This window comes from Falco peregrinus, chromosome 10 (assembly GCF_023634155.1).
Source record: "Falco peregrinus isolate bFalPer1 chromosome 10, bFalPer1.pri, whole genome shotgun sequence".
Taxonomy (NCBI): Eukaryota; Metazoa; Chordata; class Aves; order Falconiformes; family Falconidae; genus Falco; species Falco peregrinus.
This window is the reverse complement of record NC_073730.1, coordinates 22091288-22110318: the sequence shown is the minus strand read 5'-3', so window position 1 is coordinate 22110318 and position 19031 is coordinate 22091288. Positions and strand designations below refer to the sequence as shown.

Below are 19031 nucleotides of genomic sequence, written 5' to 3'. Positions count from 1 at the left end.
ATTGATACCTCAACAATGTATTAATACCATGGTATTACACCTCAAGTGTTGGTGTTTCAAGTATTCTGTAACTCACTTAGTCTGTAACTTCAAACAAACAGGTAGTGGACAGCGAAAGGTAAAGTTATAAAATTATGTTAAAAGCAAGGTTATGGAGACTTCATTTTGGTCTTTTTTTGGGTGTTTTTTTCATCTTTGGGGTGTTTTTTTCATCTTTCTCCAGCAATACACACTACAGTTTAAGACATTTTTCCGTTTGGGGGTTGGGACAATCCCAAGCACAAATAAAGCACCTTTGTTGGGTGGAGACTGAGAGCAGCCCTGAGGAGAAGGACTTGGGAATGTTGGTGGACAAGAGGCTCAACATGACCTGGCAACGTCTTTCTGCTTTCTGGCAGCCCAGAAAGCCAACTGTATCCTCGGCTGCATCGCAAGAAGTGTGGCCAGCATGTTGAAGGAAGTGATTCTCCACTCCACTCTGCTCGGCTCTTGTGAGACTCCACCTGGAGTGATTCAGGTCTGGGGCCCCCAACATAAGGAGGACATGGACCTGTTGGAGTGAGTCCAGAGGAGGGCCATGAAGGTGATCAGAGGGCTGGAGCACCTCTCCTATGAAGACAGACTGAGAGAGTTGGGGTTGTTTAGCCTGGAGAAGGCTCCAGGGAGACCTTCTAACAGCCTTCCAGTACCTAACGAGGGTCTACAGGAAAGCTGGAGAGGGACTTTCTATAAGGGCATGTAGCGATAGGACAAAGGGTAATGGCTTTAAACTAGATATTAGGAAGAAATTCTTTCCTGTGAGGGTGGTGAGACTTGGCACAGGTTTCCCGGAGAAGCTGTGGCTGCCCCATCCCTGGCAGTGCTCAAGGCCAGGCTGGATGGGGCTTGGAGCAGCCTGGTCTGGTGGAAGGTGTCCTTGCCCAGGGGAGAGGGCTTGGAACTAGGTGATCTTTAAGGTCTGCTTCAACCCAAACCATTCTATGATAGTATGATTACATGCTTTTCTTGGCAATATCCCTGTCCCTTCTTAGACCTCATTTCCCTAGTCAGGGTAAGTGAGCTGCTCCAGTCTTCTGATTTGTACTTTCTGTTTCCTCAATCAATATAGTGGCCGGTCTCTGTACAGCTTGTTGACAACACATCCCTTGGACATTTCTCATGCTTTTTTTTTTTTAATAAATCCATTATGTTACTTAGTGCTTCCCTAAAATTATGTTTCATTTAATAGCTTCTGGGTAGAAATACTGTCAAAAGCTTTTGAAAAGTTAAATTATGTCAATCTATTCCACCTCATCCACTTTTTTATGATATTTAAAAAATGCTTTCAGCCTACTTAATCACATGGGATTTTCTCCTACATTTGTTTCCAAAAAATACATACTAGATGCAAGAATGTCATATTCCGTGATGACTAAAGCAATAGTTTCTGTCAGTATCTCCTCAACTTGCCAGCTTTCATTTATAAATCAAATAGTCTCCTTTGTGCTCTGAAACAACATGCTCCAATAATTTAGACAGCGAAACAGAACTTTCTGGTGCAGAAGTTAAAATAGCAGTGGCTCACTTCTTGCTGCAGGAAAAAAATTCTTGTCCTTCCTGAGGCAGCACAATTGGAAGTTGTTTTTATGAGCCCATCCTGAACTCAAACTGACAGTTGCTGAATATTATCCTAAGTCTGGCATGACTTATGCTTCCAGAGATAAATAATTTATTTCATCAAAATTTAGCACTCTCCAGCTCAAGATGGCCAAGGGAGGGCTTATTAGCAAGGATTCCAATTGCATTTACAAAGTTTGTTAATATAGAGACCACCACTGGAAACACTGCGTATCCCGGGTCAGAATTTATTTAAATATACAGGAACTGTTTAGCTGGGAAGTAAATTTTTGTCTTCCAAGGACGACAGAAAAGCTAATGATTTTTCAAATGTTCTGCTTATTACAGTCTGAAATTCCACCTCAAATAACTACAGCTATTGCAGATGAAATTATCTATATTGCTAAGATTTTAGACACCTGCAAATGTCACATTACGTCCTGAAGTAAATGCAAATTTTGCAAAGACACCCCCACCCCCCCCCAGCAGCTAACGTTTAAGCCTGTGGTATACATTATGCTTGTACTTGCACCCGAGTCATTAGTTCTCATGCTTTATTAACTAGTTAGATTTGCAGTTGAAATTAACACAGCACTTTTCTTGTTAGCTTTCAGTTGGTAGCATTCTTCCTTAGAAAACCGTGATGATACATAGGCAAAAACTGTATTTTTGGTAATAGTCATTATGACATCATCTAATGGTAAAAGACATGCCTAGAATATTTTCATATTTTTTCATTTAAAATCTCTGCCACAAGAGCCAACAGGAGAAATGCTATTGATCTTGAAAGGGAAATAGTTGGTGTATTTGGCAGCAGTATCAATGCTTTTCATTGAAGCAAAGTGCAAACTATCACTGGAAGAAAACAGTATTTATAGGAAGAAACTTATTTTATTTCTGAGTTTTTCTAAGATTTGTTTTAGTTGCCATATTTGAATTACAGTTGTTGCTTGGAGGGACCTTTTCTGGGAAACCAGTGCTACTATATATTTATTTGGAGTGCCTGTCTGCAATCCATACATGCTGTGGGAGCTGATGCTAGAAAACAATTTGGTTTTGTTTCAAACAAAAGGACAGTAACATGGGAGCTCCAAGAGCAGAGCAGGCAGGGGAAAACATATTTTTTACACCTCATTCAGGAAAAATCTTTCTACACACAAAGATATTGGTTACTGTAACTCATTCCCTCTGAGAAGGTACTGTTGCACTCAATATTATAAATGAAAGGTATTGAGGAAAGAATTTATTTGAACACATTAGTAATCAAAGCTGTTTCACTGAACTGGAAGCTCTGGGGATGGGAACATTCCAGTACTTTTCTCATGTGGTACTGGAGGGAATAGGGGAATTATGCTGTAGCAACTGGTCCTTAACTGGTTTATTCCCAAAGAGTCTCTTGGTTTATATGAAATAGGGTGAACTCCCAGGAACTTCTGAAGAACAAGGACACTTCCAAGTCCTATCAGAAGTCTTCCTAGATAAAGGGGGAAGAAAAACTACTGGAGGACAAGCATTATTGCTGAGGGATGAAAAGCAAAGGCATTTGGGGAAGAGTTGGGTAATTCTAGGTCTTCCTGAAACATCACTGACTAGTATGTAACAAACTGAGAACTATGACGGTTACTGACTGAGCTTCATGCAACTTGTTTGTACTGTTCTGCCCTTTGTCTAGGTTTCAGGATACTGAATTTTACATTGATGTTTCATAATTGCAGTATCACAGTGAGCTCCAATAACGTAAAAGGAAAGAAAGGATATTGCAAGCTAAGACACAGAGGGCTGTTAAAGCTGTATGAGGATTTGGACAGCATCCAATGATACCTGACTCTGTAATCAGTAATGTCTTTTCCTTTCCTTTAGGGTTAGCTGCGTTAAAGCAAAAATCGAACAATTTATTCTAGACCCAGCAGAGGTGAGAGTAAGATGATCTCTCCCTCAGGCTTTATGTTTTCCTAGGTTCTACAGGAACAGAGTAACAAATACATCATGGAGCATCTCCTAGCTCAGACTGTAATTCAGTTTTCCATTTAAGTTCTTCAGTAGTGATCTGTCTTGATGCTTGACTGTTCTGGGGTTTTTTTGTAATACCATTTGCCTCTTTAAAGGCAATTTCCTTTAAAAAGTAAATGCATAGTGAAAATTACTCCAATGGTGGAATGCATGTAATTTAAAATAAGAAAAAGTGCTTATGCTTTCAAGGTAGAAAACATCTCTGTATGTACATGTGCTAAAGCATCTCTTTGTTTTTAATTAATCTTCAAAAAGAATTAACGTGTTGGTATAGAAGCTGCTGGACAGATGTAATGCATGTCAAGGTTCAAGTTTTCAATCATTTGCAAAGTGAATATCATAGAGAGTTTATATGTAGAGATGTTGGCTGTATTTATAGTTTGAAAAATTACTTGTAGAGGTTGACAAGTCAGATAACCCAGAACAAACACGCAAATTGTGTCCCTTAAAGACTATGTGAACTAATGCATATGCTGCCTAATTCAGTTCTGATTCCTAATGACAACTTCATATAGAAATAGGGTATTTATTTTAGGGTCATAGAAGTGTAGAGAAATGACTGAAACATTTTGAACTGTTCATTACTATGTTAAATTGACTTCAGCTTAAAAAAGTTAGAGAGATGCAAATACAGTGCAGGACAATGTCTATTGGAAGCTCAGAGCCCCACCGAGGAAACTGAAACCGTGATGCAAAAGTGCTTTCAGAAATAAAATAACAATATATTTGCTTTCTGCACAGTAATAGTCACCAGCCATCCAGATGAATATCCTCACTGGGAAAAAAAAAATTAACCAGCCAGTGCTCTTTATCTGCTCAGACAGAAAGACTTTGCATCTTAGTATTACGAAAAGCGTCTATGTTCCAAAACCACTCTGTGGCACCACTCTCTGCCTCCATCAGCTTCCCTACCAAACAAGCAATTGCTTTCCCCCCAGTTCATTTTCTACCTACCATGCCACCAAATTATTGATTTCTCCCCTCACCACCAATCAAGTCTAGCTCTCCTTCAATTTGCCCATTTTCTGCTCTACAAGGGCCCATAATTGCATGGTGTCTTTCCCATCAACTCTCACCACTGCTTTGCCCGAGGCACTCATTTTTAACAGCTGAAAACTGATATAAGTCAGGGTATTGCTCAACATGATCACAGCATAAAGATAGAACTTCTTCCTCTTTCTGCCTGCACGAAGTTATTACTCCACATAAACCTACAAAGACAGGCTGTTACTACTGCTTACTGTTAATTGTTTCTTCAGATAAGACATACCATTTGCTTGGTGTCATACTTCCATATTACAAGTATGAATGCTGGCTTAACAGAGTTTTACCGTGAAGGGAATTAAACCATCTGAATATCTCCACATCTGTGTGCCATGACACTAAGTACTTGAGTTTAACTTGAAATAATGGAAAATCAGTTTAAGAACAAAAAAATCCTAACCCTCTCTTTTGTAGAAATTTCATTGTTTATGTACTACCAAATTAAAAGAGAAAGGAGATGATAAGCAATCAAACTACAGGTGACACAAGATATCCTTTTTTGTACTAATGTGGGAATGGGCCAGAATCTGACATAATTTTTGCATTTCATATTAGCTGTAACAAATCTCTAAACCTATTCAGAGTCCATCTCTGTTTCTAGAGGAGCAGAGCAGGTTTGACCTGTCCGTGTGCATGGCTGTGCATGTTTGTATTTTCACATTTTGTGGTATAAAGCAATTAAATTAGCCGATAGTTTCTGATGTAACTGTGTATTTACTATTTTGGGGGTTCATTTAATTTCTCACTAATGTTACTGGAAGATGTTATTTGATGGTTTAATTTTAATATTTTCTTGCCATACTAGATTCTGTCAATGCACCTAATGTGTTCAAAAATTATGCGAGTTAGTAGTTTCAGACTACCTATTTTGAGTAAATGGGTTTGGCATATACAAAAGCTAGCAACAGCCCCTACAAAACTGTCAGCTCTGCTCAGGGCTGGTGAGCATTCACCGTCACGCTTGTTTACAAGTAGCACTCATAGCCAATAGACACTCAGATCAAGTGGAACTTAAAAAAGTCTAACAATAGAGGTATCATTACTCTGCAGTGATTTATGAATCCTCTGTGGAACTCCTGTGGTAAAAAATAAGGTATTAAGTGGTTTATTTTAGATAACTCAGAGTATTGCTTAGGATTTCAGTAATAGTGATAGACTTCCCAATTCAGTTTCTTTTCTAAATTTCTGTCTGATGCCCATTTATGACCTCTGCTAATTGCATATTTTTTTATAAATCACTGGTGAGGTCTAGCGTAATTTCAGTTGTAGTTTTTCTTCTGTACATGGTACAATAACATATAAAAAATTAATCTGAGATTTCAGAGTATTTTATATACAAGATAGAAAATATTAGAACTAGAGAATGGATTACAAAGAAATATTTCTCCCCTATGTACTCCCCCCCTCCATTTTGTGGTGTTTTGAAAGTTTTTTTTAAAAGAGTATCATTAAAAATACTTTATAATAGGGGAATGTTCCTGAGCTCCCAGTCTGCACATTTTAGCTTCATTCCTCAGTTCCTCTGCTTATTATTTTTCCTATACAAGGCTTCAACTCTTTTCCTGGCCTCCTTTCCCAATAGTTCTTATCCTACCTTATATATTTTTTCTCACATATTTCTTTACTGTTTTCCCATGTTGCAGATTTTTTTTTCTTCTACTTTTTCCAATGTTCTCTAGAAGTAACTGCATAAGTCAAATAGCTTGTAATTATTAAGAGAACCAAAGTAGATAATATAACAATAATAAAGGGATTTTTGTGTGGGTGTCTGAAAATCATGAAGCAGCACCTATACACTTGTGTGTCTCATTTCATCTTTTAGGATTACCAAGTGTAAAATAAAACTAGTTCTTATTTGTTTTCACTCCTTCAGAGGCAGACCCCTGTCTAAACCAATCTGAATAAAAATAGTGAGTTGTTCTTTGAACAGCTGTAGCCACCGCCACCTGAAAATCATTATAACTTTCTCAATCTTATGAATCTCTTTATGTTACTAGCTAAAGAATTACCAACGTCCAACTGAAAAATACCAACACTTCAAGGACAGTGGTACAATCTGACTTAGAAACCAGATATGTCTTTTAAAAGCATGGGATAACTGTGATACAAGAAGACATGCTCTGTTTTTTGTGGGTTAGCCTCTTTTATTTTTTTTATTTAAAAAGAAATTTTTCCACTTTGCAGGTGATAATATGTGGATGCATGTCTACTTCCTAAACAATGATTGTGTTTCATTTCCACATATAGCTGGTTAATGGATTATAAGGCCAGATGTGACAGCTATGTAGAACGATTTTTAGACTGCGGACTTTCCTGAATTAATTCCTATTTGAATTTGAATGTAGTACTATTTTTCTTTTTAGGAACAGCCTTAAAAATTTCTAATTCATGGACAATCCATTGCCAATTATCATTAACTAAGCAGTAAAGAAACTGGCATCAGAATAACTTGCTGCTTGCTTCAGATTTGAATTTGTCTCACTTGCTCTTCATCCTTGTGTTTTACAGTGTTGTCTGCCAGATATAATAACTTCTCAAGTTTCTCTTTCCCATGAAAGGGTACAGGAAACAGATTTATTTTTCAGCCTTCTCTGATCTCAGCCCTGTTCTTCCCTTATTAGACATGGTAGTCAAGTAATCATTCTCATAGCGCGTCTGGAAGTCCCTCCAGTTTATCAGCTGTGAATACTGGCACTGCATTGAGCATCCAGGAGCTATCACCGCTGCACCAAACACCACAGTGTTATTACCTGGTTTATATTCAGCAGTCCTGTTCATACATTTAATTAGATCCTCTGACTAAGCAGCACAACCCAACTCCTGTTCACTTTATTGTTCACTATAAAACTCCCTTCAGAAGTTGCTCTGTCTGAGAAAAAAAAATCCCTTATCCTATTTATATGACTGGAGGTCTGACGGCCTACTTTCCACAGTCAAACGCCACAGAAAGACCTGTACCTGATGATGTGACCTAAAAGAACAACTCAAAGCAACTCTGTGATTTTTTTTTCCCTTGACTACAATGGTTGGAGGCTTAGCACTCTGTACTCACTCCTGCTTTGAAGATCAGCAACAAATAACTTCCTACTGAGGCAAGAGGTCAAAAGAGCATATATGAATACTGTGTGGTATGATAATCAGATCACCTGTACCTTTAAATGTACAGTATTTGGGGCATTTCTTCAAGTGACATATGTTTCATTGACTGAGAAAACACTCAGACATGCAGTTATTGTTGGAGTCTTTGCCTGCAAAGAGAGCAAATAGAACGTTCATCATCCGGTTCCTGTAATCCTATTTGATTTTGAGGTGGATGGGAATATTGCCATAGAGCAATTAGCCCAATGTTTTTATTTTAATTTGGACATTGCTTATTTTCATTGACTTCGATCATGTTCTAAAATAGAGGATATTTTCATCTACTGTTGCAAATGCTATTTAACTATACCTGTTTGCTTGGGGTTTTTTTTATGCTTTCTCCATTTCTAACGTTATTTAGAAGTGCACAAGCAAGAATTCCCTGCAAGTATGCTGCAGCCAGATTTCTTTCTAGTCTTCCTGTACTCCAGTTTGAAAGGCTATTTAAGATCTCGGGGCTGTCATTTTGGATAAACCACCTGCAAAGATCAGCAGTGTCATTAGGGGTGAATCAGTCTGTAGGGCTGCCAGGCCGAATGACTTCACCCTCACCCAAAAGCCTGGTTAACTGCAGTTCCCTTGATGCTTACCCTCCTGACAGATGTGAGGAAAAACCTGTGCACTTTTTTCTTTAACTCTTTACGTGGTATTACCAAACCTCCATTTCTTGTCATTGACCGGTGAGATTCACAATGTTCAACAACTCAGACAATTTTTCTTTGAAGCTCTTTCTGTTGTCTATGATTTGTTGGGTGCCTATTTAGAAATACTAATCATTTTCTCTCTCAGAACAGCAAGTACAACCTGCTTTCTCTTAAGCAATTATTTACAATGCAGATTACAATGTAGAAAATATTTTCCATTATTTTTATATATAACACTATGCCAGCATCAAATCCTCCAATTCAACAATGTTCACGTGAAACTAGGATAAACTTTCCAGAAAATTCACTATGCCAGTCATCATTTATTAAGAAAAATACAAAATAAAAAAATCAATATATATAGAGGTACATGACTTCAATTAGTCATTTCTTTACTAAATCATGATGTCAGAGCAAAACAAAACTACCTGAAACTGAGCTAAAAGGAAGCCTTGGAGACTTCAGAGATCTTTAAAGTTCCTACTTTAATCCTTGGGATGTGTTCCCCCAAACCAGTTGGGAGCAGAACGGTGTGTGGTGTAACTACAGTGTGTGTGTGTGTGTTAAATTCACATCCTCCTAAATGATGCTGTGTTACCTCTTCTTCCCACAGAAGCAGCATTATTGAACAGACTGAGGAGAGAGAAGGTAGAACAAGCCTCTTGTACTTTCCTTTGTCTCAGGGAGATAGATCTTAGAAGCAGGACCAATCATGGAAGTGATGTGGACATTGCTGCCCCACAGCTTCTATGTGTTGGGCAAGGGAAGGACGTTTCTGGATTCTTACCAAACATAGCCCCCAAAACGTATTTCAGAAAGGTTTGTGAAACCTTTTTTGGCTCAGAGATTTAGGCTGATTTCATGAAGAAATGAGATTCTCTTGTCCTCTGAAGTCTTCCCTCATCTTTTCCTGCCCCCAGAAAGCAGAGATAGTAAAGTACAAAAACCCCCATTAATGCGTCATTGAGGGATACGCTGTAGAGTGAGTTCAGACCTCAAACCCCATTGCCCTCACAGGGAAGAGATACTTCGCTTCTTCCTGTATCACTGATAAAGACTGTATCAATTCAGATAACAATGCAGTTAATATGTCTTGTGTATTGCAAATGCTTTCAGTGGCATGTTTAATAAAATTGTATTTCTATAAAACATAGCCCTTGACTATTATTGAACTGAGCCATCCATAAAGACACCAGTAGATAATTTAGTTGCAAAGAGCTGTGTTTTGAAGCTAGTAGGGATTTGTTTTCAGTGGGGAAAGCAACCTATTGATTTAGACAGGTTCTGCTAAAAATGAGAGTTTTACTGCTGTTTGTTCTTTGTGAATAGGGTTGTTTGAGTACCTTTTATGTTTTATTCAAGCTTCCAATAATTATCAAAGGATTTAATTTTAAAATGTTTAGCAATTCAGTGAAGTGCAGAACTCACACGGTTACTTAGTTTCTTTCAAAAATAATTTCTCTGTGACAACTACCTTGCCTTCCTGTGGCTCAGGTTATTAATTCTCATTTTGTGAGGGGAAAACTGAGTCTATGTGCAAGCTTCAGATAATTGGTTTTCTTTGGGTGACAATATAGGCTTTCATTACAAAGCCCAGATTTTTCAGAGTACTGAAGCACAGCTGGTGTTCCTTGAAATGGGGGAAGTTGATGTTTCAAATTCTCGGAACCTTCAGAACACTTCAAAATTGATCATATGTTTTTTCATGTTAAACTGGATTATTCAAAGGAATGTCACTAATGAGAAAGCAAGACTGTCATCTTTCCAAGTGTGGTGTGACCTACACAGTAATGATCAGACACAACCTGATTACAGTTGACTGGTTTTTATGGGTACACATACCCACAAACATCATATTATGTATCTTCCCTAGCATATCTAATGAAGCACATTTTTTTTTTTCTGAGAAGCAACAGAAGAAAAGCATATCCCCACAACTTCCTATGATACAGACCAGCACAGAAGAATTCAGAGATCAATCAACAAGATCAACCTTGTTCTTATCAACAGGGAAATTCCAAAGCTGCTCTTTGTGCATGGATAATAAATTGCCCAAACAGCAGCCCAAAAACTTCATTTAAGACCTGTTCTTCCACAAGCCTCAGTTTTGACACAAGTTAAGATGTAATCCTTCTAGTAGGTAAACACAAACAAATTTGTGCTTTATAAATAAAAAATAATGCATTTAGTGTTGATTAACACTGAATGGCAAAAGAATAAATGTCTGCCCAGACAGATCGACAACTGTGCTGTATCACAGGATGAACTTCTCAGTGGTTCTTGGGGTCAGAGCCAGAAACTCCATTTCAAGAACCAGTCAGAAAACTCCATGTGTTGATACTTATAGTACACTCATCTACGATGGAAATTAACTCTAGGGCTAAGTTAAGCATAAAGCTCAATATTAATATGGTAAAGATTTAAATGGAGACTAATAACAGTTAAGATTTGAGTACTTGGACAGGTGCTGAGAGTTAAGCTTGTTGGCAGCAAGCTTTCTACAATAGCTGCCTCTCTCTAGTATACTCCGGCCTCCCACAAGCTTCCAGTTTCTTTTGTTCACACAGACCCAGTTTGTAGAGTTGTTCTTTGTCTCCTTCATGTTCTTTCCCTATTTTTGAACTATTTCTGACATCTGCCCCTCTAAATAATTATTCTTGGGCTGATATTTGCCTCTGAGTTTAAATTGAGGTGATGTATAATTCCATAAGAAAGCAAATTGCATTACCAGTGACAAAACAGCCTCAGTATTATAGGTAATATATGTCATCATAAGGCATAACGGAAGGAGTGATACTGATCCTGCAGTGGGGGGTGTTAGACAAGCAATTCAGTATCTTTCTAAAGGTAACTTATTAAGTACCATGTTATATTCTGAAATAGATATTTGGAAAATAACTTCATATATATAAATGTTAGCTTCTGCAGCAAAGTTCCTGGTGGGGTTTGAACTTCTCTCTCCACAGCTTTTCCTTACCTATTATTTTTACCATGAGATCCACAGCTTTGGCAAGACAACTGAAAACTTGCTCAGTAGCCGTGGTCTTGGAAGAAAAAACCCAGTGAAGTTCATGAGCTTGGAATTGCTAGTGTAATGCTTTCCACCCTGGGGTTCATTCTGCTTCCTAAAACATATCACGCTGAAGATACTGAATGATTGAAAAATAGTGACTTGTATAGCAGGGCACACACTGAATGACAGCCATCTGGTGTGACCGTTATTTGCTTGCTTCTGTAACTTGAAGTTAGAGTGTTCCCGTTTTCCATAGTAATGTACCTGGCCTCAATTCAAGAAATAAATCAAATAAAAAAAATCCAGAGCAACCGTAATAAAATGACCAGTTTTTTCACAGAAAACCTCGATAAGTGATGATTAAATCAGTGAAGTTTAGTAAATATGGCAAGAAAAAACACAAACTCACTGTCAAGCATGTCACCTGGGCATAAAAAGAACTTGTCTGACAGAGCTGAGCAATTTTGGGAGAATCAGTTTCAGAATTCAAACAAAAGATAAAATTAATGAAAATAGTTTAAATGGTATGAAATTAATTATTTGGCATTTTAAAGGAGCTTTGCTTTCCTGATTTTATTAATTTATCACTGATCCAATACACTTTCTGCTAGTGTGAGAGCAAGGAAAGATTTCTTTTCTATATAATAGGGGACTTGCAAAAGTATTTACTTTTTCCTAAGAATTTTGCTCAACTATTTGCAGAAATCATACACACATTACAAAAATTGGTTTCAGACAATTCAGAAGTTGCTGAAAAAATTTCACTTGCAAATTGAATAGTTAATTATGTTAATCTCTGAAAAGAGCTGACAATAAAGTAATTACATTTCTGGTCTCTCCTCTGTCAATTTTTTTTTCAACCATCCAGTGGCTGGAATAGTAATATACATTATTAGTTCTACTTTCTGCTTTGAAACTTCATTCTTTGGGAGCTAGTCAGTTTTACTGTAGCTTCTGTTTCTGACAAGCTATTAAAACCACGCAAAATGGTTTAAAAAATTAGTCTAGTTTTCAGACAAAATTAAAATGATTCCTACCTACAGAAATGGACAGCACACAGAAAAATAGAAAGGTTCCTATCAAGAAGTCTTGGGGTGAGAAGTCATGTTACATGTTGATTCAGCCAAATAGTAAGCAGCATCTGATTGCCATTTTTTTTTTAATAGTTTGATGCAGACAGAGATGAAGAAGAAGTGTTCTTTGATATAAGTTCGGCTGTTGACAGTAAACTATTTGCAAACAAAGGCGCTGCAGCAGGTGAGTTAATGTAAGATTTAAAAACCCACATTTTTTGTACTGCATTTGACATTGGTGGAATGCCTTTTTGATATTCCTCAAGTATGGATTTACGTACTATAGCAAAGTCTCGACTGACCTTAAACATTTGCACAACCAAAGCCAAAACTATCTCTTTACACTTAGAAACTTCATACAACCCACCTAACATCTTAGTTATCTGCAAGCTCACCTTAAAAGACTATGGATAGTCCGCTAGAAAGCTATAGTATTAATACAAAAAACTTAATAAACTGATTGATTCCAGTTGTCTGTTTCAGTACCAGATGATACCTCAGTGTTCACCAGAAAACCAGTCCTATGAGATTAATGATCATACTTCCTCCCTAATAATTGGTACTAATTGTGAAACAGTGTGTGAATATAAGCCAGGCATTTGCAGGGTTTATTTATTTATATATTCATTATTTGTGCTTACTGAGGCTTGAACGTCTTCAAAGAAAAAGCTTTTGAGGGACAAAGGACTGAAAAAGAATTGAAGGTAAAAATCAAAGCACTGAAAATCTGTAACATCTGTCAGAAATATTTTGTTTGAGGGAAACAGGAAAACGTTCCTTGGTAACTTCACAACTTTTTCTTTTTAGAGATTGCATCCCTGGCTACCTACCACATAGACCCTGAGGGTTATATAGGTAGATGAGGTTATAAACGTCTTATGAAACAGCACAGAAAAAGAAAATTCTAGGTGAAATACTTTCCTGTAAAATTTACTAGCTGTATTAAAACAAAGATTAGATAAGTATAGTAGAAAAAAAAATAGTGTATCTGATCTCTCCTCTGTTTAAGTGAAAATTCATATGTCATAAACTGGCAGACAGGGTTGTAATCGTGAACAATCATCTGGGGGCTGCCAAGGAACTGATGAAGCACAGTGAAGTCTAGTAATAGCAATACATGTATTATCTCTTTTTGACAAAGGGGGGATTGGTTTTTTCTATTAGCAAGACATTTGCAAAGATAGTGGTTCAGACAGAAAAATTAGGCGATATTCTGGAGATTTGAAAGGGGGTTCCAAGCTAGCTAGCCAACAAAGCCCATAAGTCTATTTTTGATAATGTTCAAAATGAGATAAAGATGAATTATCGAAGGGGATGGGGACTGAGAATGATATGAAGTGCATTAGCTAAAAGAACAGGATTCTAGTGCTCAGCTTCGAGGTAAGACACACACAAGAATAAAGACTGCTAGCTTTCTTCGTCAAGTGGCACACTTACCTCTTTTGTACTTAGCCTTATTCCTAGAGGGAAGAGATCGATTCCAAACCTAAGATGGCATTCCCACTGTATAGCATTATTTTGATAATTGCCTTTGGATTCCCTAATTAAATGAGCTAAGTACTAACTAGCAAGAAGAAGAAAGAAGTGGCATAAAGGTCCTAGCTCTGACAAACAGATTTACAAAAGCTAATCTATTTGCACAAATTGGTTATGATTCTGGATGAGTTCCAGTCAGTTCCTTGAAAGTCTGATCTACTTAATAAATCCCTCACCAAAATAACCGGAGAGCTATGAGGTTTATCAGACGCCACGCCACAGTCATCTAATTGGTGCCTAACCTGAGCACTAATAACAGTAAGGAGATTCAAAGTAGGATTTCTAGAGATCCTATCAGACTAGATACTTAATTTCTAGAGGTCACAATTCCAGCATTGCCTTGATCTCACTTTTGTCTTTTAATCTTATTAGTGATACTGCAATATATTTTGGTTCCTGGTGGCTGACGTAAACACAGTATTTCTAATGTTTTCATGCCTTTACATCAAATTCATATGTTATACCTGTAAAATCCAGTTGTAATCAGCTGTAACAATATATGCTGAAAGAAAACTGAGTATTTTTATAGATTAAAATACATTTTTCTCATTGTAGTCTTCTACAACGTATTAAGACTGTTGCTAAGAGCAACCTGTCATTGAACTCAACAGTGTAAGGTTGCAATAAAATTTGTATTTGCATCTTCTGAGAGCAAAATTATAACGTAATCATTCTAATGATAATCAGTCCTTCAGTAAATTATTTCTATTATATTCCACTTGAAATATATCTTCTAAGCATTTGTCTTGTCCAAGTGCTTATATGCACCGTGTATTAACTGAGTTATTAGACAGTGCTTCAGAGCATGTTCCATAACATAAAGAGACATTTTTATTCTATTGAGCTTAAACATGCTACTAAGAGAAGCAACAAGTTTCACAGAGTAGTCTTAGATTACTTTTATGACAGTATTGAACAGTGTAAATATTATAGTTGTTAAAATAAGGGTATGGGGATATTTGATCCAATGAACCATATTGAATAGAATTGCTACCAGGATTCGAAGTAACAGATTTAAACAAGGATTGGGAAGAAGTTAGCTGATTTGCCAGAACACCAAGGTGCAGATGTAACTCACATGCTGGGGTACAGCTACTCTGTAATGAGAAGTTAAATCAGCTGCAAATAAATCTAGACAGATCAGTGCAATTCAGTTTCGTTGTATAAATGGATTTAGTGAACTGTGAAAAAGCAATGTTTGGCATTTGCATTTATGAAAACTTAAGGATGAACACACTGCCAGGGAAAGTGACACGCACCCAGGCTCAGAACACAAAGTTTTATAGGACCAGGGGCATTTATGGCCAAGATGCCACTGGGTTCTGGGGTGCATTTCTGTGGTAGGAATTACACACCTGCCTGTAACAGCTATACCTTCTCAGCTTTCCATGACCAATCCCGAGCAATTCAGCTTAGAAGCAAGAAACAATATGTAAAATACAGCATAAAATTCCAAAGTACAGCTTCATGGTGAAGGAAACAACTGAGCACAGCCCTGCACCCCTCCAGGAGCAGGGAAGTCATTCTCCCTGACTGTCAGACCTGGCAGGGGTAGCTCCTGTCAGCGCACCCTTGTACAACTGCAGCCACCCCTTAATTCAACTTGTCCCTCAGTGCTGTGTCATTGCAGTCTCTTGGGTTCCTAGCAAGACAAATCTTGTGAAGATGCCTTAAGTGTCAAGATACAAAGCCTAGGAAAAAAAAGAGGATGCAATTCTAGCTGATCTGCTGTTCCTTTTTTAAGCAGCCTGCTCCTCCCTAGAGAGCTGATTATTCAATTAACGGGGGTTTAATAAAAATTTCCAACTGATTTTTTAATTGTGCAGTACTGTACCTAATAAAATCCTATCTGTTTTTTCCCTAAGCACATGAAAATGACCGGGTTTCCCTTACCTCAACTTTATGCATGCACTGAAGTTGAGGAAGCATATTTTAAGTTTTAAGAGTACCTTTTCAGGTCAGGTGCCTGCAAGGTATTTCTCCACAGCAGTAGAGCTTTCATGCATTTTCTTCATTTTTATTTTATTTTTTAAACTGTTAAGTTTCCCCTTTTGAAATTGATACTGTTACTCAGATTATTTGCAAGAGGTTCATACAAGCACAGGAAGGCTCTAAGATAACCCTCTGAGGCTGACTTAACTGAAAGATGAGATTATCTGGTGGAATGGGGCATCCCTTTGAAAGAAATTAAGACAATTCAGGCTGTAAGACTTTCCTCCTAATGGTAAAGCAGTATTACATTTTTTTAATGGCCTAGTTCTCAGTGTACCAACTTATCAAAGGAAAAACAATGCCATTTACTAAGAAAAGGCAAAGAAACTTAGAATCAGGTCTTTTGTTTTCAGAGCATGAGATGTGCAGTCTGCAGACACATTGAGAGCAGCAGGACATGTTTGCTTCCAAACGCTTTAACCAATCCTCCTCTTTTCCTTAGCCAACATTTTTAATTTCTTCTTTGAAACATTGCCACAAGTTTGACATAAAATGTAAAAAATCTGATTGAAACTTGTGCTTAGAAAACCTGAGCTGAGTTCTGAATTATCCACTTTAACACTCCCCTTGGCTTTAGCCTTGTCAGTAGCTTTGCCTGGCTCCAGGATTACTGACTCCTAGTACCTCACAAAGTGGCTATCTGGTACACCTCTGCTGCCACGTGGACTAGCAATTAGCAAGCCTGTTGTCCTCCCCTAGAAGACTTGTTTTAGCAAGGTTTAGTCCAACAACAAACTGAGCTGTAGGGTAGCAAACTACTAATGCTTATTCATACTACACCAGGGATGTCACAAGTGCTCTTATATGTCCCCTCATTACTTTATCTTGTCCTGGGAGTAGCCTTTGCTTCAAGTAATTTCTGGTAGGTTTGTCTTGAGGCAATTTGAGAAGGGTAGAGAACTCTGTAGACTGTTCAGTGATAGGTGGTTTTGGGGTTTGTTAATTTTCACAGAACCATGAAAGAAAGCAAGCAAGCATATTTTCAATTTTGCTGACCTTCCTTGAATATACCCTAGAAAGGAGCTATACTTCCCCAGGGAGACTGGTTTTCTAGTTGAAGAAAAAAGGCCTAAAGGTGCTTGAACATATTAAAATTGTATAACCACTATAGCTTTTGTCACTTAAGATACATTATACATGAGTATTCATTTTCAGACTGACCTTTACATTGAAGTCTATGGCACCATATTTCATATTAACATTTCTAGCTAAGGATACGTACTGCTGTTGGTAGTTAAGTGACAGTTAATCAAATACTTGCACACAAGTGCCTTTAAAAGTGATTGATGTGTCAAGGTAGGCCAGTGCTGGTGACAATCTTAGTTAAATTACGTTATCAACAATGACACAATGTTAAGAGTGAGATACCAGCTTTGCAAAATAAATCAAAAAATTTAGATTCTCTCAGCAGTTATAGATGTATTTGGTTGCATCTATCTTTCAAAGACAGGTATTTTTAAAAGACCATAAAGCCAGAGAACATGATGCATATATACATATGAAATTGTACAGTAGCAAGAGTATAATCCCTTTCTGTTATTTTTTAATAGCAATCTGATAAAGCACACATGAACATTAGAGGGAAAAACAAAACAAACCACCACCAGATGGTAGACCCTAGTCTTTCCCTGGTATCTCTTACATAGTCCAAAGAGTTGTGTCAAAGATGAATTTGGCAGCAATTGTAATATGGATTGCAAACACCCTGGAATCATCATCTCTACCAAGCAGTTATGGTTTTAGTCATCATGACATCCAGTTCCTCTCCTCTGTTCTCCTTCTTAGTTCACCATCTACGTAGATTACTACTGTGTAAACTTTAAAAGAAAACAAAAGCAGATAATACATAATTGCTTCTGGCACAAACTGAACTGCAGAATCTGTTATTGATAGTGCTTCTTACAGAGCGCCACCCATACAAGCATCTCTAATGGTAAGAAAACCACTCCAGGTCAGCAGTAGTCTTAAAACTGTGTATCCTCAATGCCAGTGCTTGCAGAAACATCATACCAGGTAACCTGTAACCCAGGAGGGAAGGAGTTGTATTCTTTTCCTCATCAGTGGTCTTGTTTGACTGGGGACATGGAGGCACAAAACAAAGCACATCTTATACTTCCCGTGGTGTTACCTGTTACTACTCACATAAAGACATTGATTGGACTTCTGTGTGGCTACTGGCTATTTACAATTTTTAGATCTGTGTGTCATTACAGTATTTTTGTTATTCTCATTTTAATAATGCTGTGAAGAGTACTCCTGTAGCCACATGCCTGTTGACATTTTAACATGTGTTGAATACGTGCAGGATTTGGTTTAGGGCTGCACCATCTGGAGGGCACAGGAGACTGTTTCCTTCCTCATTGCTCAGGAGTGAGAACCAGAATGGGGTGATAGTGCCAGCCTCTGAGTATCATGTCCATGCCACATCATTCCTATGTTTCTATATAAAGATGATAAGTGGTTTACCCTCACATTCTAGTTTAGCAATGACTACCCCCCTACGTGACTTCTTGAAATACCAAGCCCAATTCTGTTATCCTGCACCTTCAGCAGTTCATCTGGAGCTAAACTGTAAAGCTCAGCCAGGTCAAGGCTTCTCGGCAACTGAATTTTGTCATCCCAGGTGCAAGAGGCTGCATAACTTGCTCATCCTGTGACAAAAACATGATGGGGAGAAGAGGCAGAGTTACACCGTTGCCTTGGAAAGGGGTAGGGTAGGATAGGAATGGGGACTGTTGCTGCTGGAAGCATGCTGCTTTGGTTCCCCATCAACATCACTCCACCATCCTTATCTGCTAATCACCAATTAGTCAGTATTTCCTTTTTCTTTCCTAAACACAGTTTGTATTCTCCCCTAAGCCAAGATCCCTCTGGCAATTTTACAGTTGCAAGTCATGGCACACAAAACACTCTGCCCAATAAATTCACAATCTAGCTAAAACAATTCACCATTTAGTATAACCGTTCCTTATTAAGATTTGTGGT

General features: G+C 37.8%; 1 protein-coding gene across 1 annotated transcript in view; it reads left to right on the top strand.

Moving 5' to 3' along the window:
* AK5 (adenylate kinase 5) overlaps positions 1-19031 on the top strand; it is a 99950-nt gene that overhangs the window by 39122 nt on the left and 41797 nt on the right. Inside the window, exon 7 of the mRNA XM_055815406.1 lies at positions 12612-12702. Within this exon, the coding sequence (XP_055671381.1) occupies positions 12612-12702 (91 nt within the window). The remainder of the gene's footprint in view (positions 1-12611; positions 12703-19031) is intronic.